General features: G+C 51.6%; 2 protein-coding genes across 6 annotated transcripts in view; one reads left to right on the top strand and one right to left on the bottom strand.

Moving 5' to 3' along the window:
- The window catches only part of ELF4 (E74 like ETS transcription factor 4), a 42,297-nt gene extending 33,256 nt beyond the window's left edge, over window positions 1-9,041 (top strand). For both annotated transcript variants that reach the window (XM_030304662.1, XM_030304663.1), the window contains exons 5-9: window positions 628-819; window positions 2,355-2,438; window positions 2,515-2,707; window positions 3,308-3,685; window positions 4,563-9,041. In XM_030304662.1, the coding sequence (XP_030160522.1) occupies window positions 628-819; window positions 2,355-2,438; window positions 2,515-2,707; window positions 3,308-3,685; window positions 4,563-5,355 (1,640 nt within the window). In that variant the 3' untranslated portion in view covers window positions 5,356-9,041. The remainder of the gene's footprint in view (window positions 1-627; window positions 820-2,354; window positions 2,439-2,514; window positions 2,708-3,307; window positions 3,686-4,562) is intronic.
- A 4,428-nt stretch (window positions 9,042-13,469) lies between these two features.
- The window catches only part of BCORL1 (BCL6 corepressor like 1), a 64,065-nt gene continuing 52,766 nt past the window's right edge, over window positions 13,470-24,768 (bottom strand). For all 4 annotated transcript variants that reach the window (XM_030304695.1, XM_030304697.1, XM_030304694.1 and 1 more), the window contains 3 exons: window positions 20,358-20,435; window positions 19,155-19,308; window positions 13,470-15,694 (listed from right to left, as the gene is read on the bottom strand). In XM_030304695.1, the coding sequence (XP_030160555.1) occupies window positions 15,412-15,694; window positions 19,155-19,308; window positions 20,358-20,435 (515 nt within the window). In that variant the 3' untranslated portion in view covers window positions 13,470-15,411. The remainder of the gene's footprint in view (window positions 15,695-19,154; window positions 19,309-20,357; window positions 20,436-24,768) is intronic.

Below are 24,768 nucleotides of genomic sequence, written 5' to 3'. Positions count from 1 at the left end.
CCAGAAGGCCCCCAAGGTAGGCTCCTCCCCCAGCTCCCCCTCAGGCCTTTGCCTGACTCCTGGACAGGAGGACTCCCAGCCCTAACTGCCCCTTCCCAAGGGGATGCTGAGATCCAGTGGGGAAAAGAAAGCCTGAAGGTGTAAGTTAAGAGTACTAGTATTTCTGTTGACCACCCTGTCACTAATATACACTCAGGCTTCAGCAGATAATTACCGAATGTCCACATGTACCAGGCACCAGCTTGCTGTGTGACCTTGGACACATGCCCTGCCATCTCTAGATCTCAGTTTCCTTACCAGGAAAGCAGAGGAGTTGGGCTAATTGATACTTTCCAGTTGTAAACCAAGTGAATGACTAAATCAAGGTGGCCCTTTACCCTGGGCCTGGAACTTCCCTACCACCAGCAGTGGCTGCAAATGTGGCAGCCGTGATTGGGACCAGCTCATGCCCACAGCCCTGCAGGTATTTCCTCTCCTCATGGTGCAAGACACATGAGGCATTTTCAGGTGTATCCTGAATCTGGGGCTGTGGGGAACGGCTCCCACCGCCCTCCCCGGGAGCCCACCATTCTTTTCAGTGCCCTCCCTGCCCCAGGCCACTGGAACTTCAGGCCTCTCTCCTTGCAGTCAGCACCTCCGAAATGCTTCCCGACTCAGACCCTGCTCCAGCTGCCACTCTGCCCAACTACCTGTTTCCTGTCTCTGAGCCTGATGCCCTGAATGGGGCAGGTGACACTGATGACCAGGAGGGACACTGTCTGGAGGAGAAGGTCCCCAGAGAGGAAAGTGCCAAGAAGACTGGAAAATCAAAGAAGAGAAGTAAGAGAGATGGAGGTGGGGAGTGGGGAGAAGAAGTGTGTGTGTGTGTTCAAGGGGGCGCAGTAGGCAGGGGGCAGGTCAGGGACACCATAAGGGGTGAGTGGGTCGAGGCTCTTAGACACATTAAGAGGACAGCTCTCATGACAGGGGTGGATGAAACGTCCTCCCTTCTGTAAAACCTGGCCTCATCAGTTGGCCTGACATCTCCCATGCCATTGCTGTCGGCCCAGCATATATGTAAACTCTTCCAGAAATGCCAATGATCCCAGATGGGTTGAACCCTCGTCTTGGTGTTTGGACACCATCCTTGGCCTCCTGGCAAGTCCCTGGCCCTCTGGGGGCCTCTGCCTATAAAAGAGGCCTCATCCAGGGTTGCCTGGGTGGCTCCGTCGGTTGGGCGTCCGACTTCGGCCCAGGTCATGATCTCACAGTTCGTGAGTTCGAGCCCCCGCGTCAGGCTCTGTGCTGACAGCCTGGAGCCTGCTTCGGATTCTGTGTCTCCCTCTCTCTCTCTGCACCTCCCCAGCTCATGCTTGCACTCTGTCTCTGTCAAAAATAAATAAACTTAAAAAAAATTTTTTTTAATAAATTAAAAAAAAAAAGAGGCCTCATCCTGTGTGCTTATCTTCCTTCTCCAAGCTTGTGGTGCTTGGGCCATATGTGGGAGAGGACTTTGGGCTTTCCCAAGCCCCGGTGTTATTGATTTCCTTAGGTAATGACTGGTTGCCACTGCCTTGTCAGCGAGGGAACCAAAGCCTCAGTATCACACTTAGCTGCACAACAGCTGCCCCATTAGGCTGCCTCTCTCTCTCTCTCTCTCTCTTTTTTTTTAATTTTTTTTTCAACGTTTATTTATTTTTGGGACAGAGAGAGACAGAGCATGAACTGGGGAGGGGCAGAGAGAGAGGGAGACACAGAATCGGAAACAGGCTCCAGGCTCTGAGCCATCAGCCCAGAGCCTGACGCGGGGCTCGAACTCCCGGACCGCGAGATCGTGACCTGACTGAAGTCGGACGCTTAACCGACTGCGCCACCCAGGCGCCCCTCTCTCTCTCTCTTTTAATGTTTATTTATTTTCAGAGAGAGAGAGAGAGAGCATGAGCAGGGGAGGGGCAGAGAGAGAGAGAATTACAAGTGCAGATGAGATCATGACCTGATCCGAAATCAAGAGTCCAACGCTGAACCAACTGAGCCACCCAGGTGCCCCGAGGCTACCTTTCCATTTCAAACATTAGGCTAGGTGGATTGTGTTCTTCTAAAGGGGACTCATTTGTAACCACTACGGCATTGCAGTCGTGTTCTGGTGTACCTTTGGGGCCTGAAAATGAGGGCGGGCCATTGGGCAAGTGCAGGAACCTGAGGGCTGTGGTTGTGGAGGGTGATCGTGGGCCTCTGGTCTTGTTGACCCGGCTCTTCCTTGTCTGCCTTGGCACCCTACTCGAGGAGCTCTGGGGTCCTCCCTCTCGGGAGTCCACCCTGGAGCACTCACTGCCGTCTCGTCTCTGCCTCATCCTCCTCCCTGCTTCCCCTCACAGTCCGGAAGACCAAGGGCAACCGCAGTACCTCACCAGTCACTGACCCCAGCATCCCCATTCGGAAGAAATCTAAGGATGGCAAAGGTGCGGCTGGGAGTCAGGTGAAGTGGGAGGGGGACTGGAGGGCCTAGGCCGCCCCTCATCACGTGCCCTTCTGCAGGCAGCACCATCTATCTGTGGGAGTTCCTCCTCGCACTGCTGCAAGACAGGAACACCTGCCCCAAGTACATCAAGTGGACCCAGCGAGAGAAAGGCATCTTCAAGCTGGTGGACTCCAAAGCCGTGTCCAAGCTGTGGGGGAAGCAGAAAAATAAGCCCGACATGAACTATGAGACAATGGGGCGGGCGCTAAGGTAGGAGCTGCTGGGGCACCAAGTCCCTGCCCGGGGGTGGGGGTGGGGGGTTACCGAACTCTTCTCCTTGTCCAAGACGTCCCTCCTGCCTTAGGATCTCCCAGCTCTCCCACGTACTTGCCCTAAGCGTTTCCGGACCCCTGGGAAGAACAGCCCCCTCCCTTGTGTATCTCTGTCCTGGCTTTTTCTCTTTTTATAACAGAAGAGCCCTTAAGGACCCCGCATCTCCAGGAAGGGCCTTCTGCCAGCCAGAGACCCAGGGAGACAGGCCCAAGTTACCCACCGTTGACCTTTCAGGCCGGGGGACAGCTGAGCTTCCCAACGTCCATCCCCTCCCATCCTTTACTCACCCCTTGTCCTTAGCCCCAAAGCAGGACAGGGCTAACATTTAGAACCCCTTTTCGTGGCCCTTTGTGTCCTCAGGGGGAGATCTCAGGAATTTCATAAAAGCCTTCCAAGTCCAAGAGTTGGCCTTGGCTGGGCTCCCTTGCCCTTGGCTCCCATCTGGCTGCCTGGCTGCCACCCTCCTCCTGCCGGACCTGCCCTGGAGGGTGGCGTGTCCCGGCCTAACTCCCCACATCCCCGGCCCTCGTCCCCCAGATACTACTACCAAAGAGGCATCCTTGCCAAAGTGGAAGGGCAGAGGCTGGTGTACCAGTTTAAGGAGATGCCCAAGGACCTGGTGGTGATCGAAGACGAGGATGAGAGAAGTGAAGTCACGGCGGCCTCCCCTCGGGCCTCCACTCCCTGCACCTCCTCTGCCAGCACCACTAGGCGAGCCAGCTCCAGGGTCTCGGCCAGAGCTGCTCCCCAGGGCAAGGCAGGCCCTTCCTGGGAAAAGCCAAAGGTTCAGAGCGTTGGCTTACAGCCGTCTGCAAATCTGGAAGTGGGACTGTGTGCAGATGAGGAGATCCCCACTACCTCCGCCGTGCTCATCCCTCCCCCGGAGAGCCAGGCCAAATTCCCCAAAGCCATGAGGTAAGGGCCCCGGAGTCATTACAGGTCTTCTACTAGGACCATGTTTGGGGAGAGTGTTCAACTTCTTGCGGAGTTCTGCTGTGTCTCCAGTCTCACAGGACACTCCCAGAATCCCTGGGAAGCCAGTAGGGCACCTGTTGGTCAAGAGGGGAAAAGTGACTTGCCCAAGGTCGCACGCTAAAATAATGGCAATGCTAGCACTTGACCTGGGCAGCTTCTGTCACCGGCTGGAGCTGTTCTGGTTATTTCAGAGTGCTCCCCAAGTAGCCACCAGGTACCTCCACATCTGGGCCCATCTCCCCAAGCCTCCTCCATTCCAGAAAAGAGACAATGGAGGATGGTACAGAGACACCCATTCTGCTTCCCTCAGGCCCTCCAGGGCCACCTGGAAAGCTCTCGCTACTTCTTGTCCATGCTCAGTGCCTCCAAATTTTCCCTGAGAAGGTTGGGCTTTGAGTTATGTGTATGTTACCCTCACTACACTGGCGTGGATAAGGTACTCTCCTGAGGAGGGAAGGCAATAGAGCGGAGTGGTGAGCAACATGAGCTTGGGGGTCAGAAAGCCTAGATGTGGGTCCCTGTGACTCGCTGTGTGGTCTAAGGCAAGTTACATAACCTCTCCGTGCTTCCGTTTCCTCAAGCTGTAAAATCACATTATTAATCTTATTCAATTTGTGGGTTGTTTGGGAGATTGAGTGAAATACCACATGCCAGGCATGTAGAACGGTTCCTGACCTATACTAAGTACTCAGTAGGTGTTGGCTGGTACAACAGCAAAGAAACCACACCTTCAGCTCTGTTCCTCCTGTGCCCTGCTCCCTAGCCAGTTGGGAGATGCCTTCTGCCTTAACCAAATCTGTTTTCTGTTTCTTCTCAGTACTTCTTCAGTGCCCAGCAACATCCACCTAGGAGTGGCCCCTGTGGGGTCAGGCTCGGCCCTGACCCTGCAGACAATCCCACTGACCACAGTGCTGACCAACGGGCCTCCTGCCAGTACTACTGCTTCAACCCAGCTTGTTCTCCAGAGTGTTCCGCCTGCTTCGACCTTCAAGGACACCTTCACTTTGCAGGCCTCCTTCCCCCTGAACACCAGTTTCCAAGAAAGTCAGGTGGGAGCACCAGGGGCTCCGCTGATTCTTAGTGGTCTCCCACAACTTCTGGCTGGGGCCAACCGTCCGACCAATCCAGCGCCATCTTCCGTCACAGGGGCTGGAGCAGCAGGGCCCAGCTCTCAGGCCCCTGGGACTGTCATCGCTGCCTTCATCAGGACTTCGGGTGCCACAGCAGCCCCTGGGGTCAAGGAGGGGCCACTGAGGCCCTCCTCATATGTGCAGGGCATGGTGACTGGGGCCCCCATGGAGGGGCTGCTGGTTCCTGAAGAGACCCTGAGGGAGCTCCTGAGGGATCGGGCTCACCTTCAGCCACTTCCAACCCAGGTGGTTTCAAGGGGTTCCCTTCCGGGGAACCAGACTTTCTCTTCTCCCAGCTGCCCCACTGTTGGGCTGACCCCAGTGGCTGAACTTGAGCTCTCCTCAGGCTCAGGGTCCCTGTTTATGGCTGAGCCTAATGTGACCACATCTGGGAGCCTGCTTGCCAGATCCCCAACCCCAGCCCCCTTCTCCCCATTCAACCCCACTTCGCTTATAAAGATGGAGCCCCATGACATATAAATGAAGGGGGTCGGGGGAGGTGTGTCCCAACAGGCAAAGTTGAACAGCATTTTTATATGGACTTCCTGTAGCAGAGACTGACTGAAACAGCACACCTGCCCTTTTCAGTGGGATGTCAATACACCAGATCCCCTGTCCCCGACCCCTGCCCGGTGTCACCACGGCCAAGCCATGCCCAGTTTGAGCATCCGTGGCGTCAGACCGTGGCCTTCAAGAGCACTAGGGGATATGCTCTTGTCAGGGTAATGGGCTGACTTGGTGATGGAGCGAAAACCTCCTGAGAAGTTTGTGGCCAGGGCTGAGGCAGGAGCTCTGGGGGAAGAGTCCTGTCGTGGGGCTATATTTCACCATCTACCTTCCCTCCACAGGGAATTTCCTATCCCGTATGTGAATATCTCTGTATGTATTTGTGTGTACTCGTGGTTCTGTATCTCTGTTTCTTTGGGGAGGATGGGCGTGTAGCTGTGAGGTCTTCAAGGGTGTGTGTGTCTTTGTGGGTCAGCTGCAGAGATGGGGAGTGTTTTTTAAAAGAAAGCATTCTCTAGTGCCCTCTGTACAAACCGAGATTCAGTTGCTCTGAGGCTGTGGGGTACATGCTGGATCCCCCAAATTGAGAGAGATGTCACAGAGCTGGAGCAGGTCCAGGGTACGAGGATTTCAGTGGGCACGTGTGCTGGGGAAGACGCAGTTAGAAGGGCCAAGGCCAGACCCAGATAGAAAGTCCCCAGGCAGGGGCTGAATTAATTGAATGTGCCGAGGGTGTGGACTCCCTCTTGATGAGTGTCATCCCGATACCTCCCTGCTGTCAGGCATTGCTGGGACAGCTGTGTCGCCGTGCATGCTGGCTCTGCCTCCGTCCTCACCCGTGTGTGCCTGCTGCTCAGCGTGCCTTCTACTCACCTTGTAGGCTTGCCAACCCACTCGCCCCCACAATGGCTATCACAGTCCTCGAGTGGACTGTTGACACTCATCGCCAACTTTCAGTTGCACCTGGCCCTGATTCCTCCTGCAGCAAGAAGACAGGAGCCAGCAGATGTGAGCCCCCATGGCACTTCTCCCATCTCTACATGGTTCCTTGCTTCCCTCTTTCTTCTTTCTGAGGAAGTTTCAACTGATCCTCTATTAGGTCAAACCCTTGGCCTAACTCCTCCTTCCCCTTTGAATTAGCTTGCCTCTCTCCTGCGAAAATTGGGGGGCAAGGCTAAGAGTTAAAACACGTTGACAGCCTCAGAAACAATGATATGATCTGGTGAATTTGGTTAATGTGAATCAGTGCCTCAGGACCTTTTCTGTGTCCGCAGTACAAAACCATCCATTAGACCTAACTACCTCCCCAGGTTGTTCTCTCTCTCCTTCTGGTCACTGCCAAGCCTCCTATCATTCTCTCCCACTCTCTTCTTGTGCTTCCCCCTTCTCTCCCTGGAAAGGAAACATATATGGATGTGCAGATGTATTTATTACACATCTCCAACACTCGGCATTAAAATGCCTTTTTCTAATATGATCGGTTTATTATGACAAATTCCCAATGATGGAAAGTGAAACATCCCAAGAAAGAGTCACCTTTCAAACAAAATTTGCACAAAGTCGCTGCATGGATTAGGGGTGGCCCTGCCCCCGCCCCAAATCCATAGAACTCATCATCTGAAGGTCACTGATACCCTCATGGTGACATGAAGTGTCTTCTTCACAGTTCTCAGTCCCTGTGAGCCCTCATGGCTCGTGACACTACTTTCTTCCCCCTCCTGCAGTAGCCGGGTTCTTGGGCTACCCTCTGTACCTGTGCTGGCCCCACATCTGCCACTTTAAATGTGGGTGCCCACCAAGGGTCTCAGCCACTCTCCTGGCTCTGCCTTGGCTCTTTGGGGATGGGGCTGAAATTGAGAGAGTCAGCCCCCACTTCTCTCCTCAGCTCCTGCTTGCATTTCCAGCAGCCTGCTGGACATTTCCATCCAGATGCCTGTCATGCCTCAAACACAGCCCTTCTATCAAAAGTGGATTTGAAAGTCTTCACACACACACACACACACACACACAACCTTTCCCTCCCCCAAAACAAAAAGCTGTCATGACTTGCCTATTTCTGTGAAAGGTGCCACCATTTTCCTGACCTTCTAAGCTTGACATTTCAGAGCCATCTGACGGCTGCCTTCATTTGACCCTAACCCTCCCCCATCTCTTGAAGTCCAGGCCGTTTGCCATGTCTCCGAAATCTAGCCTTTCTTCCACATTCTCAGAGCCTCCAGCCTAGCTCAGACTTACTCGACTATATCCCTTTCCCGACACACCAACACACCGCAGTGTGACCCGTCCCCCTCTCTGATCTGCCTGCTGGGGCACCAGTCCTGTTCTTTCTCTGCTAAAAAGCCTTCAATGGCTCTTCATTGCCTATAGGTAGGGGTGATACTCAAAATACTTTAGCCTCCCATCTGTTCTGGCAGCTGGGCATTAACTCTTAATTTGCTGAACCACAAAGCAGTCCAGGGGTCCTGGAGGAGAGGGGAGGGAACATTTGAGGACTCAGGGCAGTAATTCCAAAAGGAAGGTACCAAGTCCTTGGACCTTCTGGCAAAGGCCCTTCACCATCAAGCCCCAACCGACTTCCCTAGTCATCTCTCACATTGCTGCCCTGACCCCCGGGGTCCTGCTCCAAACAGGGATCCCCTGGCCTTTGAGTTTGCCTCTGTTTGAAGTCTCCCACCTCTGCGATTTTGCTTTACTTGGTTCTGCTCAACCAGGATGCTCCTCCCACCCTGTTAGTACCAATTAAATCGTATCCATCCTTTAAGACTCTGTTCACGGAAGCTGCCTCCCCAGACCAGACTACCCCTGAGTTCTTCATTTGAAATTCGCACCAATTGCCACTCTTTTGGCAACTGCTCATGAATAGTGACATCTCCTCTGTTATAATCACAAACTGTTACTTAAATCTTCAATGACCTGGGCCTATTTAGTCTCCCCACTTAGTGTGCCACCTTTCGAGGGGCGGGGGGCTGTACCACCCACAGAGCGGGGCAAGCTATGAACCATCTAGTGAGCATCAGTGAACCCATTGAGCTGCTGAGAGATGGGGACGAAAGTCTGAGGCTGGTGACCTCTGACCTCCCCTCTGCACAGGCACTCACCCTAGGTGCTCCACTGCCCAGGGCCGGCCCTCTCTGGCTCAGTGCCCTCATGATGCCCCCACTCCCACCCCCCAGCCTTATCACCCAAGAGTTGTTACTACTTTGAACACCCCTGCCCCTAAAGAAACTTCCCTGTCCAGTTTCTTTCCTAATTCAAAGTGTTAAAGTAGCTAATCTGGTCAACTAACCTGTGCTGATCTAGTTATGGGAGAGGGCCGGAGGAGACCCTCAGGAGACTGGTTCATTTTTGCCAGGGTCATGTGGCAACAACATCCTTGCCTTTGCGAAGACGGTGTAATGGGGTCAGGAGACCTGCTCCTCACCCCCTAGCAGCTGATGTATCCCTCCTTCCTCTGGGCTCCTGCAGCACTTTGTGTATACCTCTTACTGTAGCACTTAGCACATGGTAGCTCCTTAGCTATGTGTTTATGTATGTTGCCCCTCTAATAGACTGTGAGCTCCTCAAGGACAGGGACTGTGTGTTAGTCACTGATGTATCCCCAGCGCCTAGCACAGTGCCTGGCACACAGTAGGTGCTCAATAAATGTTTATTGAAAGAAACAATGAGTCATGTTTCTAATCATGGGGATTTCAGCCATATACTGTAGCAGGCAAAAGGGGGAGGGGAAGGACAACCCATACTTGGGGGCTCTCACAGCTTTTTGGCCCCTCATATGACTGCAGGCAGCTGCTTCCTTGCCCAGGTCTACTGCCCCCCTCCTAACAGGGTCCAGAGGAGCCTGAGGCTGCTTCTAGCTGTGCCTTACTGTCACCAGGAGCCACTGGGGACTCCTGAACTCCCCATCCCTTTGCCCTGCCCTTTTCAGCTTCAGCACTGGTTCCTCACCTCTGGCTGGAAAGGAGTGGCAGAAAGGTCAGGACCCATGGAAAGGGCGAGGCAAGAAGTTATTCTTACCATCATAGGTTTTTCTGACTCCATATTTGTTTTTATTTGGGAGAGAAAGAGATACAGAGAGCAGGGGAGGGGCGGGGGTGGAGAGACAGAGAGAGAGAGAGAGAGAGAGAGAGAATCTTAAGAATCCATGCTGAGCATGAAGCCTGGAGCCGGGCTAGATCCCACACCCTGGGATCACGACCTGCCCCAAAATCAAGACTCAGATGCTCAACGGACTGAGCCCCCAGGCGTCCTCAGTAATGTATTTTTATTATTTTATTTTATTTTTAAAATCTTAAAAATGTTTTTAAATTTATTTTTGACAGAGAGAGAGGGACAGAGACAGACAGCATGAGCAGGGGAGGGGCAGATAGAGACGGAAACACAGAAGCCGAAGCAGGCTCCAGGCTCTGGACAGTCAGCACAGAGCCCCACGGGGCGGGGCTCGAACTCAGAACCGGGAGATCATGACCTGAGCCGAAGGCCGCTTAACTGACTGAGCCATCCAGGCGCCCCTGTTTTTATTTTTAAAGTTTATTTTGAGAGAGAGAAAAAAAGAGAGAAAAAAGTGCGGGAGGGGCAAGGGGAGAGATAATCACAAGCAGGCTCTGCACTGTCAGTACGGAGCCTGAGGCGGGGCTCGAACCCACGCACCACGAGAGCATGACCTGAGCCACCCAGGCGTTCCCCCCATAACGTATTTTTAAAGAGGTCTCTGCTTCCAAAGCTGCTGGACCCGAGGTGAGTGAGCTCATCTCCTTCCCACCGCTCGCTCCCAGGGCTGAGAAGCCAAGACGGTCTCAGCCTTCGAGAGTCTCAGCCCCTGGCGTGCCGGACGTGGGGACCAACGTCCAGTAGGTGGAGCTCTCGAGCTGGCGATGGCGGGCTGAGGACCCGGGAGAGCCCGGGAAGGGGGAGGTGGCCAGGGTGGGGCCGGCGCCCTCCCGTCCCTCTGTCCTGACTCTGAGCCCCCAACTGTCCCTGAGCGGCTCCGGGCCCCACCAAGGCCTTCCATTGCTCGGGAACTTAGAATTCCCCCCTGCACTCCACCCCTCTACTTTCCGGGGAGAATTTAGCGGTGGCCTGAATGTCCTCTCCCCATTGGCCTGTCGCGCCCTGGCCCCGCCCCCCTCCGGCCCCCCTCACCCAGCCTCCCGGACCAGCAGGTGAGCATGCGGCGGACCCGTCCCGGCGCGCGGGCCGCCGCTCTTCCCCGGCTTAGGGAGGGAGCCTCCGCCTCCGCTCTTCGCCGCGGGGGTGTCCGGCCTGGCCCGCCTCCCCACCGCGGCCTGCCTATAGCTGCACGTCCACGAGGCGCCGCTTTCCACCTTGAAATCGGAGAGCGATCGAGGCGCCCGCGGCATCCGTTTGCCTGCGGAGCGCCCCGGACCGCCCGCTGTGGTGTGAGCCTGGGCTCCCGCAGGGCCGGTGCCGGGCCGGGGAGGCGTCCGCACCCAGCTGCCCGACGCTGCGGCGCGCTCGCTCCCCTCGCGGTGTAAACCCGGAGTCTAGGGGAACACGTGGAGTCCTGGGCTGCCTATTGCGGGGTCCAGGAGGCCCGAGCTCGGCACCTCCCCATGGCAGCTAAGCAGGCTGCCCTTGGGGCAGACCCCATTCTCCCTAAAACACACACACACACACACACACACACACACGTCTTGGCAGGCTGGACACAATAAAACACTCAACAAGCTTCCTGTTAAAGGTTAGAATGTGGAAGGGGCAGTTTACTGCCCAAGTGGCCCCCCTCCGACCTAAATAGGGATGTGCGGATAGCGGATGGCCCTTTCTCCGGAAATACGGAGACTTGAACAGGGCCTCCTTTTAACCCTGCACCCCAAAGAGGAACATTCTGGTAAAACCATCATTAACTGTTGGCCCACGACACGTAGGAGGAACTAACTTCAGCTAAACAGCCGTGTTTACTCAGTATGATTCTCTTCCTTCGTGGGTAAATTGAGCCCTATTTGGCAGACGGAACGATGAAGAGTCAGAAAGATTAGGTTCTCACCCAAGGTCAGCCTAGGTGGCAAGTGGTGGAGCTGGCTCCTTCCCCTAGGCCGCACTGGAAGGATTAGATCACCCCAATCTGGAGCAGGGATGCAGGCTTCATATCACAACCCATACCTCCTGCCTTGGTCTTCCCACTCTGGCTGAAGGGCAGTGAGCCCTATCTGGGAAAGGTGTGTGGAAAGGAGCCCAAAGGCAAGAGAACAAGGAACTTTTTGGTTTTGCTTTTAACTTGCCTCCTTTCTGCAGGGAAATAAAGGGGTGTGTTCACCCACACACCCAAACCCAGAAGCGCAGGGATGTCCATGGCTCCCCAAAGGACCCTCACCTATTTATTTGGGGTCATTCTTTTTTTTTTTAATAAAGTTTACTTATTTATTTTGAGAGAGAGAGTGTGTGGCAGGGACAGAGAAAGAGGGAGAGAGACAGAATCCCAAGCAGGTTCTGCACTGTGAGTGCAGAGCCCCACGTGAGGCTCCAACTCACCAACCATGAGATCATGACCTGAGCTGAAGTCAGACGCCATCAGTCAGGCGCCCTCTCTTTGGAGTCATTCTGACTCTACCCATGGCATCTCCCTCCTGCCTTCAATAGAAATTCTTATAGTACCCTCACCACTCTCCCTTCCTGCTTTCACCTGAATCTCAAGCGATTACTTTCTTTCTCTGTGGCCCACCTCCAACACATTTTTACCATTAATACGAAAAAAAAAAAACCCTCTATCACTACCCAGTTTAAAGTTTTCCTGTGGTTCCCATCATCTAGGGCGAAAGTCCAAGCCGTGCCCGTTGGCATGCCTGGCAGGGCTCCTGCCCCCTCCTTCCCCATCTGTCCCTTCCAGCTGCAGTGACACTGAAGTGGCTTATAGTTTCCTGCACATACTACTCTCATTTGTCTCCAAGCCTTTGCTCGGATTGTCCCCTCAGTTCAGAGATGCTTCCCTGACACCCCTAACTCCTATTTTTCTACTTAAGTGTCAATTGGGCACCCTCTCTCCCAGTAAGTCCTTCCAACCACCCCAGTGCCCTTGCCTTTTGAGCTGAATCCTTGCACTCACCACATAGCTTTTGTGACCTATTGACTTGTCTGATTTCTTCACTCCAAGTTCCAAACAGAGGATTGACCTAAATTCAGTACTGCTATGGGGTTGTTTAGGAACCTGAGAAAGCAAGTAGTCTACAGGCCTCTAGATCAGAAAGTGGGTAAGCAAAGGCCAATGAGGAAGATTAATGCTGTAGCTCCAAGGGATGGATGTTCCTCCACCTGGGCAGAAAGACCCGAGTTGAAGCATGCTCCTGGGGCTGGAGCAAAGAGCAGCTCATAGTTCGCTCTTGGGGGTGGCTAGACTCCAGTTGGCCAGACCCACAGATACCCTCACTTGTACACTGACAGGGTTCTCCAGAGACTTACACAGGGAGACCTCCCAGGCCTGTCAAACATCCACTTCCCCTCAAACAGTAACAGGTACGTTCTGAAGCCAGCAGGCAAAAGGAACTAGGAGCTTCTACCACTGTTTTTCAGAAGTGGAAAGAAAAGGTGTAAAACGCAGGACGGGCATCTTGCCTCCATAGTAGCTGGGTCTTAGGAAACCGGAAGTGTGGACTGCCTGCACCATGTGGGCGGCCCAGGGGTGGGAGGCCAGGGGCACAACAGTGAGGGCAGTGATAAGACTGTGCAGTCAGATGTGGATGTGGGTGGCCCAGGGCAAGAGAGCCAGCAGGCAGGTGATTTCCTTGAGCCGCCTAAGAGGGCTCTCCTTCCAGCACTGCTACTCCTATAGCAAACAAGGTGCATGCACACACGTGTGCCCACACCCACACCCACACACACCTAAACTGATGCAGATATTCCATTCTCCCCACAGCTCCTGCAGCCCAGGATGTGCCCCTACCTTGCCTTTTCTTTCCAGATCTTGCCCCAGTGACCCAAATGTTCTCTAGCCCCTCCACCTTGTCCTCACTTGTACCCAAACTGCAAGGCAGGATCAGGGGTTTCCCATTGACTTCATCAGGACACCCATCTGCTTTAACCACAGAAAAACCAGTATGGGGAGAAGAGTAAAGACAGGAGACAGAAGCCCTGACGCAGGTTTTCAGTATGCAAGTGTTTTTGACTCCACAGCCAGTTGCTTAAAATGAAACATAAAGGGCAGCCAGAATACACACCCAAATGCAAAAAGGTAAAGGCAAACATAAAATAAACCACACAATACCATGAACCCCCACAAAACCAAAAAATTAAAACCCCAAACCCCTCAACTTTATATATATATATATATGTATATATATATATATATATTTTTTTTTTTTTTTTAAAGGGAGAACAACTGTTCAAAACCAACTGGGCAGTATGGTGGGGGTGGGGAGCAGTCCTACAGAAGGGGGCCTTGAACTTCCCCCTGGGAACAAAGAACAAACACAATACAAAGAAAATAACCACCAATCTCCCACATGGGTCAGGAGTCTCCAGAGAACAGATTGTCCCATCCTCAAACTGGCTTTTTTTTTTTTTTTGCCATTTTTTTTTTGTCTTTTTTTTTTCCATTTTCTTCTTTTGTTGTTGTTGTTTTAGCACCTGTACAATAAAACTGTACCATCTCCAATCAGCTGGCCATAGCCAGGCCCTCCTGCCTTTAGATGGTACATACTCTCTACAAGGATTGTTTGGAAAAAATAGCAATTGGTAGAAAAATAAGAACAAGAGTAGGAAAGACAATGCCACAGAGGGGGGAAGGGACAGGGAAACAGCCCAAGCTCCTCCCCTCTCTCCCTCTCTCTCCTTCAACAAACCCAGTGCTGGAGGCCAGGAGGGAGGCCTGGCAGGGGCCCCACACTCAGCCCCAGGTCCTGAGGCGAGGTGGGAGTGGAGCCCAGCCTCCTGCCCTCAACTAGGAAACAGCTGAGGCCTGGATCTCACATCTGGCCATCAATCCCAGAGCCCTCTGCAGATTCCAAAGGAGAATGGGGGGCAGAGGGAGAAGCAGGGAGGAGAGAGAAAGTGAGTGCTGAATCTGGGAAGGGGAGAGGTGATAGGCAAGGGCTGGGAGCTGAGAGGCTCAGCATCCAGAAGGGGCAAAGGCAGAAAGGGGTGGGATGGATGGAGGTGCGGGGGTGGGCGGAGGAGACGTGGGAACAAGCCCATGTTGTGCACTCTGAGGGGAGCAGTGAAGGAAGTGTGAGGAGGGGTGACCTTAGCTTTCACTCCCATTCTTGACTCTCCCCAAGTAGAGGGACTCACTAGCCCCTCGCCCTCACAATCCACCCCTCCCCAGAAACCTCCCTAATCTCGAGACAGGGCTGCTGTGAAGGGCAGGTGGTAAAACAATTAAAAAATGGGGGGGGGGAGCACCAAAGCCTCAGGATTATCCTCAATCCCCCCAGCCCCAGGCCAGCACCAGCCACCTTCATCAGTCACGGGTCCTCGGCCCCCTGCCCCACCTGCCCCCTCCCCAGTGGGGTGAAAACAAACCTGGGAGTAACTGTCAGAGGGAGGGGGCAGCTCCAGAGCTTATCAAGAAAGACAAAGAAAGGAGGTGAAGAAAGTCCCTCAATACAACAAGTTGTCTCAAATCGTCACAGTGATACAGACTTATCAGAAACCAATGAAACAATACAAATTAAATACTAATAAAATAAATACTATGGAAGACAGAAGAACACAGGGGAACGGAGGGGGCGCTCAGAGATTTGGCCTTTTCTCATTTCTCCTCTGGACAGGCTGAGGCCACCCCAAGGGACCCTGGCACCACCTCCCACCATCCCCGGGACCTCTTGCCCTCAGACGTGGAATTCAACTTTCCACCCCCATCACCAACCACAACAACAATGACGATGACAGGGAGATGAGAACTAATTATAACCAGAAAAAAAATCCAGTCACTAATGCTGGCATTGATAAGGCGGCTTCTTGTTGGTCCGTATTATTGCCTCATTCTGCAGTCTGGTGCTCGGTGGGGGAAAGACATGGGAAGTGGGGAAGGGTGAACTTGGGAGGAGAAAGAAGAAAAGGGAGGGGCTGTTTTCCCGGTCAACTGTTCCACGGCTGGAACTCCACCTCAGACCCCAGGAGCCGAAGTAGCTCTGGCTCATACCGCACCAGCTCCACAGTCTCAGAGGAGCCTGGGGCAGATCTGTCGTCCATGCCTCCGGGCCTCTCGGCTGGGGTCAGAAGCTGACTGGAGGCCACCTGCCGGTAGAACTCGGCCTTGGGCAAGGTGGCAATTTCAAAGTGCGGGAACCGAGCCTGAAAGATCCTGGAGGAAAGCTTCAGCCTCTTCAGGACATCGGTAAAGAGGAACCAGTTGCAGGGCCTGGAAGAGGCAAGAGTAGGAGTTATGGAAGAGGCCTGGGGGGAACCAGTGGGGTGCCAGGAACACTCTGGAAGGCCCAGGAAAGCTGCCAGTTTGGCTACCTGTCCCCCACCCCCAAACTAAACCATAGGCTCCCTGGGTGTCACTGAGGCAAAAATCTCCTGTGCTAGCCTACACTGGCTGAACCAGCTTTCAGCTCAGTTGTGAGCATTCAACCCGTGACTACCTCTTCCTTTTAAAATAGTGGGAGCAGGAAGGAAAGGGACCTTCCAGAACCCAAAACTCTTAGCAGGCATCCCCAGGCCTTCCCCACACCCCGTGACCTGGAATTAACCATCTGCTGGGACCAGTTCTTTCCTCTACTGAGCCCTGCTACCCCGTCTGGTTTCCCTTTCCTGTTCTCACTCCTGTTTCCCGTGCCTCTTCGTTCTCCAAGACCTTCCCCAACAGACGGGGAGCCGTGGAGAAAGGCCTAAACTGTGGGTAATCTAAAAGGCATTTGTCTTTGGCTCTGGAATGCATTAGACAAGTTTTTTCTCCAGCGGCAGCACCATCGTTTCTGCAGGGCCAGAGCTCACGTTACAGCCAGTCTGACTCTGCTGAGCACACCCGACTGGCCTGGGCAGCAGCCTGGGGACAGCTGGGAGGGGTGCCGGGGAGGCCGATCACGGGCCATGCGCTTGCTTCAACTAAACCAGGAAGAGACACTGCATTCCCCTGATGATGGTCCTGTCTCCAAGGCTGTCCATCCTGGCCATTGCCCTGTCCTACCAGCAGCATTTGTGTCAGCCTCCTAACTGGTCTCCCCCCAGCTAAGAGTCTCCCTGCTGCACCCCCACCTACCCTCACTGCATCCGTTACTACCCCTTTTCTAAAAAAGAAAATCTGGCCTTCTCACTCCCTAAACTGCTTTCCATGGATCCCAGGTACCTCCAGCAAAGAAACCTCCACATTCATTACCATGATATTATGGCAAGACCTTTCAAACATGACCCCATTCAACTCTTCAGCCCAACCTCTCCTAATAACACACACACACTCACACACACAGTGTACCCCACACCCCACCAAGTGCCAGACATTTGCTGAAGGACAAGCCCCACTTTCTGAACTTGTCTGTCTCGTGCCTCTGCTTGTGCCTCGCCCTCCATCTTCCCCTCCTCTCAGGCCCAGCTCAGGCGCCATCTCACCTGTGAAATGGGTTGTTCCCATTTCACAAAACTGCCTGTTCATCCCATCTTCCACAGTGGCATGGCGCTTGGTTCATACCCCTTTTATAATACTTAGAACATGACCCATTTCAGAAAGGATACAAAAGAAATGTAAACTGTGGTTTTCTCTGTGACACAGGAATGGGAGCTCAGGGTGGACTAGAACTTCTATTATTCACTTGACACCTTTCTGAACTGCATTAAATTTTTATAATAATAAATCCACTTTGGACATATTGTCTTTTATTAGAACTAATTGTATACTTGTCTGCCTCCTCCTCTAGACTGGAGATTCTTTGAAGGCTGTATTCTGGCCCTCAGGGTTTGACTGGTATGCCTGCTGAAGACACGTTTATAGAATTGAGTGTTTTCTTTTGGGGCACCTGGGTGGCTCGGTTGGTTGGGTGACTGGCATTTGGTTTTGGCTTGGGTCATGGTCTTGTGGTTCGTGGGTTCAAGCACTGCATCTGGCTCTGTGCTGAGGGTACGGAGCCTGCGTGGGATTCTCTCTCTCTGCCCCTCGCCTGCTCGCTCACACTTTCTCTCTCAAAATAAACTTTAATAAAAAGAACTGAGTGTTCTGTACAACACCTACCACTTCTACCCAGACCCACAGTCCTTCTCCCTAAAATGCAACACTCTTCCCTGTGACACTAACCCCTTTTCTCACACCATCAGGAAATGGAATGCTCTAGGTTCAGAGGAAGGGACTACAGACACCATTCCCTTGAACCATCACTTTCAAAGAATGGAAAAGACCCCTCAGAACATTAACACTTGGTGGTCAGAATTCAGCTTTGCTTTGATGACTCGAAGGCACTTCGGTGGGTCATCATTCTACACCCTTCCTACTTCTTGAAGAACATTCATTTCACAGTGTGCTGCAGTGGTGGGCAAGGGCAGATTCAGAAGAGGCACAGAAGGATGTAATGTCAGGAAAACCAGCTTTGCCCATACCAAGTTCTCAACTGAAAACCTGCCTGCTGCTCGGGTGGCTGAGTGGCACGTGGCTCTCAGTTGCCCTGTGTTCTGTCTACACCTGATGCACACTAGCCTGGTCCTTCTACTGCCTGGAGCCCAAGATCCTGTTTCAGAGAAGGAGGTGCTGAATACTCTGGAGGAATTAATTAACTGTGCAATACTATATCTCAGAGGCCTGGCCCCACCCTCTGGGATCAGCTGATGCCCAAAAGAATAAGGACCAAAAGCCCCTGAAACTTGATCCCAACCAGTGTCATCATATAGGCTATTTTTATTCTTATCAGCCCCTGGGGGAAGGGATGCAAAGAAACCATGGCTGGATGGTGAATGGTTAGAGTAGTCAACTTGAGGGACTCACTTGAAGGGCTCCTAATCCATTGTGCATCCCTCTCTCGACCATGTGCACTTCATGTGCCTTCACTTTTTTAGAAAGACAGGGTCTAATGTTTCCAAAATAGGTATCAAAGAACAAGTACCCTTAAAAGTATCTGCAAACATATTGGAAAAGAGGAAGAAAACACCTAATGGTGGAGGCTGATAATAAAAAGACAATTCATTCTGCATCCTCCTGAGCAGCACTGCCACACACTGCCATCCGTAAGAGCCGAAAAGGACCATGGCCTCCAGGCTGCCCCTTCTGAACCCTCAAATCAAGATTTAACTGGGTTCGGTCTAATGGTAAGCATCAAGTATATTCTAGTCTCCAAAAACAGGTGATGCCTGCTAACAATACACACAGTGATCTGAGATGACAGCACTGAGGCCATCATCTCGCCAACATTAAGGCTACAAGAAAGCAGCCTGTGGATTACTTAAGGACCCCAGCAGCCCCTTAGCTATGGCAAACATATGTCCCGGCTTTTCCAAGAATCTCAATTTCAAATATTCTGTCTGGCTGTTCCCAGAAACCACAGAAATGTTCCAGAGACTCTAATAGTTCATCAGCTCAGACATCTCCCAGATCATCTCTCACACCCAGGAACAGCAGAGCAATTCTTTAGAGAGTGAATCTAGATTCTTTGAATCTAGATTTTGGGTTTGGGAAATACATATAGTCAATATACCTAGAGCTCACAGCCTCTGTTCTGAATGTAACTAATCAGGGCTGGAAAGTCAGGCTGGCCTTGGTCATATGTCAGGTTTCCTAAGCTCCAGCATATGCTCTTCAGGTCTCTGCTTCCTTCTGGAGAACTCCCCCATTCCCAAGGAGGCAGGCTAGGGGTTGCCAGGATCCTGGCACTCAGTCCCTGTAGCTCTTAGACACTTACCCGCGGGACACTGACACTTGGAGGTTGTAGCAAGGGAGAAGAGGCTTGTCTGAGAGCTCAAACATAAAGTCATCCTCTTCCACATCATCTCCTTCTTGATCAGAGTTCCCAGGAGGATTATGGAGGAGGTCACAGGCAAAGCCATCTTTTTCTTCTGTAAGGATAGCACATGGGATATGAGGACTTAGCTACGTGCACAAAACTGAAGAAAAAAAATGTTTCAACAAGATAAAGAGGCACAGAGGTGGGTGATTAGGACATAAGCAACAAGTTCACAGACCCCCAGTTGGGGCCAAGTTTTGCTGATCCCATGGCTCCCATCCTTGGGAGGGCATGTGAAAGTTCTGTCCCTGGAAGACAGTAGTTTCTGGCCAGAAATTCATTATACTCCACCTTTCAGCTGGAAAACAGCCAGATGCTGTAAAGGACCAGCCTCTCAGCCTTTGGAAATGGAGCCCGATGACACTACCAGCAGTCAAAGGCAGGGTAGAAACACCTGCCATGCCTGTGGGGCTCTCAGGAGCCCGGAGGGGCCACTCAGTCAGTTCCCATCCCCGGCTACGTGTCTGGGTGTGGCATATTTCATTCCATCCCAACCTTCTCCAAAGCTCCAGCTTCCCCAAAGCTTAGGGGTGGACACCTCCCCCAACCTGCAGCCCCGGCCCCAGGAATGAGTGCTAGCTGACTGCCACAGAGAGAGACGCTTCCTAGAGAGAAAAGCTTGGGTCAGAGGCTAAGGGCCTGGGAGGCAGCAGCTGTCTCTGAAACTGTGCGTGGTGGGAGTAGGGCAGGGAGAGAATGATCATGGCCAGGTGAGGGGCTGGGTCTCTCTTGAGTGTGAACAATGCCGGAAGAGATGACAGTGCAACACAGGGGCTTGTGGCAGGGTTAGGACGAAGCAAGGGAGGAGAAAGGCACTTGGAAGAGAGAGAATAAAAACAATAGCCAGGGCATAAGTGGTGGAGGGCAAATGAGGGGTGGCTTTGTGGCATCCCTGGTTTAGGCCAATGTATTCTGAGTCTAGGGGGAGCATGGGCTAGTGTTCGGGTTGAAAGGGTGTGTAAGGTTCTGTAAGTTACTAACAGGTGCAGAAAGGCAGCCTCCCTTCTCACCCCCATCTTTGAGAAGAATCCGTGAAACCCAAAGCAATCCCCCATCTCTGGGCCACAGACAAGCATGGGAGGAACCCGACTCAAAGCTTACCCAACACAGAACTGCTGTAGAAGTCCCAGGACACACCAGGGTCACCCTCTGCCCGGCCCTGAAGATCTGAGAGGTGATCTGATGAAAGAAGAGAAGGCAGTGAGACAAGGAGGGTGGGCTGGAGGAGGGCCTAGAAACAAAGTACATCTATATGGGGCCAGGAGAATGGGAGAAGGGAAGGAAGGAACACAAGAGGGTCTGGGGGCTAACAGGGAGAGATATGTTTCCTGCTGTCAGTCAGAGGTTGCCAACCAACAGCCAGGACCCAAATCTAGCCCACTGACGACTTGGGGTTTGGCCCAGTGTTTTAAACCAAAAAAAAAAAAAAAATGTTGAACATTTTAAAATTTAGAGATTTCACCTAAATATCTGGATTTCCAACTTTTCTTGAAAAAAAAATATCAGAAAATCTGGCAACACGGCATCCCACATTCCTGCATGTCAACAGTTGGCTGGAGGGAGAGGCGACATGTGCGTTCTCCTGTTCAACAGTCCCCACCCAGCCTGCTCTGCTCTCTTACATGATCAGCCTGAAGGCATTTAGATCTGGGATCCCTGCTTTTAATGGTATAGGGAATGGACTCTCCCAGAACAATCTCAGACCTGTCCCAAGATTTCAATTCCCTGTAGGTCACGATGTTCATACAGCCAATCAGGATCTCTCCAATTCAAAGTAAGATAAGGAAGCAGAATTCCTTCATCTTTGAAAAACATGGGGGAGAGGGCCACGTGTACCCTCATAAAAACCTTTTGCTTCCACTCGTAGGTGTATACCCCCAAAGAATTGAAAACAGGTGTTCAAACAGAAACTTATACACAAAGGAATGTGCATAGCAGGTCTACTCACAATAGCCAAAAAAGTGGAAACAATCCAAATGCTGTTAAGCTGATGAAGGCATAAACAAAACGTGGTCCATCCATATAATGGAACATTATTCAGTTATAAAAAGAAACAAAGTACTGACGTATGCTACAACATGAATGAACCCTAAAGACATTATACTAAATGAAAGAAGCCAGACGCAGAAGGCCATATACTGTATAATTCCATGTATATAAGATATCCAGAACAGGCAAATCTACAGAGACAAAAAGCACATGGGTAGTTGGGAGGGAACAGGAAGTGACTGCCTAATGGGCAACGTTTCCTTTCGGTGTGATGAAGAAGTTCCGAAACTCAGTAGTGGTGATGGTTGCACAACATTCTGAATGCACTCAATGTCACTTCACTGTACACTTTTTAAATGGTTGAAAGAGTAGGGAGCACCTGGGTGGCTCAGTCCGTTAAGCATCTGACTCTTGATTTCAGCTCAGGTCATGATCTCACAGTTTGTGAGATAGAGCCCCAGGTCAGGCTCTGTCCCAACAGTGTGGAGCCTGCTTGTATTCTCTCTCTCCCTCTCTCTCTGCCCCTCCCCCACTTGCTCTCTCGTTCTCAAAATAAAAAAATTTTAAATGGGTTAAGGGGCACCTGGGTGGCTCAGTTGGTTAAACGTCTGACTTCAACTCAGGTATGATCTCACAGTTTGGGAGTTCGAGCCCTGTGTCCAGCTCTGTGCTGACAGTGTGGAGCCTGGATCCTGCTTTCAGATTCTGTGTCTCCTTCTCTCTCTGCCCCTCCCTCACTCGCTGTCTGTCTCTCTCTCTCAAAAATAAATATTATAAAATAAAATAAAATAAAATAAAAACAAGACAATTAAAAGGTTAAAATAGTAAATTTTATGCTGTAAGTATTTTGCCACAATAAAAAAAAATTTAGGGGCGCCTGGGTGGCTCAGTCGGTTAAGCAGCCGACTTCGGCTCAGGTCATGATCTCGCGGTCTGTGAGTTCGAGCCCCGCATCAGGCTCTGTGCTGACCGCTCAGAGCCTGGAGCCTGTTTCAGATTCTGTGTCTCCCTCTCTCTCTGACCTTCCCCCGTTCATGTTCTGTCTCTCTCTGTCTCAAAAATATATAAACGTTAAAAAAAATTAAAAAAAATTTAAACCACCTTTTGCTTATTTGATAGGAGGCTAGACATCAGGTCACCCCTCTGCCTCCTTGTCTCCTAGCTAAGCATCACCTAGTAGAACTGCTTCACCTCTCAGCCACACATGTACAAAAGGAGATTTTCATGACAAATTCAACTGTGGCATCTGTGGGCACATGGCCCAGCACAGTTGGCAAGCTGATTTAGCTCTATAATCGTTGCTACCAGCGCTTAGGTGACACCCAGGCAAAAGTACAGGAGAGAGTCCAAAGGGCACAGGTGATGTGAGGGAGCCCTCTGGAAACCAAATCCCAGGAGGAAGCTGGCGGCCACTCCTAAAGGCACGAAGCCAATCCCCCCTGATGAAATGCACCACTGCACTCCAATATACTTTCCTTTTGGGTCGTACAGTCTATCAGCAAAAATGCCTATTAGCTGTTGTGAGCTACTGAAAGAAGTAACTTTTTAGCAACCTTCTACGAGATGAAGGGTTTCTTCTGGTAGGAAAAGGCAGCCAGAGAGAGCTTTCAAAATAATGGCTGAGCAGCTACAGTGTAAAACCTTTAGTCACGCACATTAGATCTTTTTTATGTACTCCACAAAAAAGTCTTGAGGTCATGACTGCCAGTTTCTGTGCTCTTCTGGGCCCCTGCCCCCTGAGAGTTGGAAGGAGTTTCTTTAGAAAGCATCTGTCAGTTAGGTAGGTGCCTATTCTGTGCCTGGCCTTGTGCTAGGTGTCCTTGGAGATGGAGGCATGAGATCATAAGTCTCCAAGAGGCAGGGAATATATATGTCTGTCTTGTTCATCATTGTCTCCCCATGGCCTGAGACCAGGTGCCTGGCACATAGTAAGAGCAAATAAATATATGGAGAAGACAGGGAGGGAAGGAGGAATTACTATAAGGCAAGACCTAAAGCCTGCTTAACTGGCATGCTGAAACACCTGTGCTCCAAGGACTGTCGTCTCCCCAGGAGATCACATGAGGATTCCATCAAAGCCCTAGTTCACCACATTCTTGGGGCTCCTCTCTAGGGACTGCCTTCAGAGCCCCCAGAACATTCCACTAATTCTCCTCACTGACAGCAAATCTTTGTCATTCTCAGGTGAATATGCCTTTCTGAGGCAGCCCAGTGTGCATTGGCACGAGCAAAGGTACAATCCTCTGGGCAGGCCCATGAGCTGCACGCCAGAAGAAGCTCCCACGGTTGCTTGATGGTGTGCCTTCTGGTCATGTTTCCTCATAGGCCTTAATGTACAATTGGGACAGAGAGGGACATTTCTCTCCCTTGACTGTCCCCCGCCCCTCCTATAACTTTCAGTCCTTTACTCTTCTCCTTTCCACCAAAAAGTGCCCTCAACCCCGCAATCCTGCCCCTGGGTATATATCCACAAGAACTGAAGACTGGTACTCAAGCAGATGCCTGTACACACGTGTTCATAGCAGCACTGGTCACAACGGCCAAAAGGTGGACACAACCCAAATGGCCCATGAACCAATGAAGGCATAAGGAAAATGGGGTAGATCCATACAATGGCATACCCTTTAGCCTCAAAAAGGAAGGAAGTACAGGGTGCCAGGGAGGCTCAGCTGGTTAAGCTTCTGACTCTTGATTTAAGCTCAGGTCATGATCTCATGGTTCATGGGTTCAAGCCCTGCATCGGGCTTCGTGCTGACAACGTGGAGCCTGTTTGGGATTCTCCCTCTCTCCCTCCCTCCCTCTCTGCCTGCCCTGCGCGGGTACACACACACACACTCTCTCTCTCTCAAGTTAAATAAATTAACTTTAAGAAAAAGGAAGAAAGTACTGAAACATAGTACCACATGGATGGACCTTGAAAAACACAATGCCAAGTGAGAAAAGTCAGACACAAGAGGCCCCATGCTGTATCATTCCATTTATATGTGATATCCAGAATGGGCAGGGCCATGGAGACAGTAAGTACATGGGTGTTTGCCAGGGGCTGGGGGAAGGGGGGAAATAGAGAGCAAATGCTTAATGGATTTGGGGTTTCATTTTGGGGGTGATGAAAAGGTTTTGGAACTAGACAGAGGCAGTGGTTGTACAACATTGTGACTACACTAAACGCCACTGAATTGTTCCCTTCTAAATGGCTGGTTTTATGTTATGTGAATTTTGCCTCAATAAAAGAAAATTTTTAAGTACCCAAGGTGAGCGGTCACCCTGGCAATCAGAGTTTCTCTCTTTCTCAGGGTCCTGTCATACCACTCCCCATGTCCTCCAACCAAGTCACTAGCCGAGGGACATGAAAGGAGAGGAAAAAAAACAACAAGTGGTCTTCGACATGGGGTCATATGGCAGAGGTCTCAGGCAGGAAAAACAAAAACCTGTGATTCAGTGACCTCGGGTGGTAAACTGCTAACCCTTTCATCAGTGGAAGAAAAAGCAGTCCTGATCCTTCCTCGGATGCCCCAAAACCAAA

Source organism: Lynx canadensis, chromosome X, assembly GCF_007474595.2.
Source record: "Lynx canadensis isolate LIC74 chromosome X, mLynCan4.pri.v2, whole genome shotgun sequence".
Taxonomy (NCBI): Eukaryota; Metazoa; Chordata; class Mammalia; order Carnivora; family Felidae; genus Lynx; species Lynx canadensis.
The sequence above is the reverse complement of the archived record's forward strand: the minus strand, read 5'-3'. Positions and strand labels throughout refer to the sequence as shown.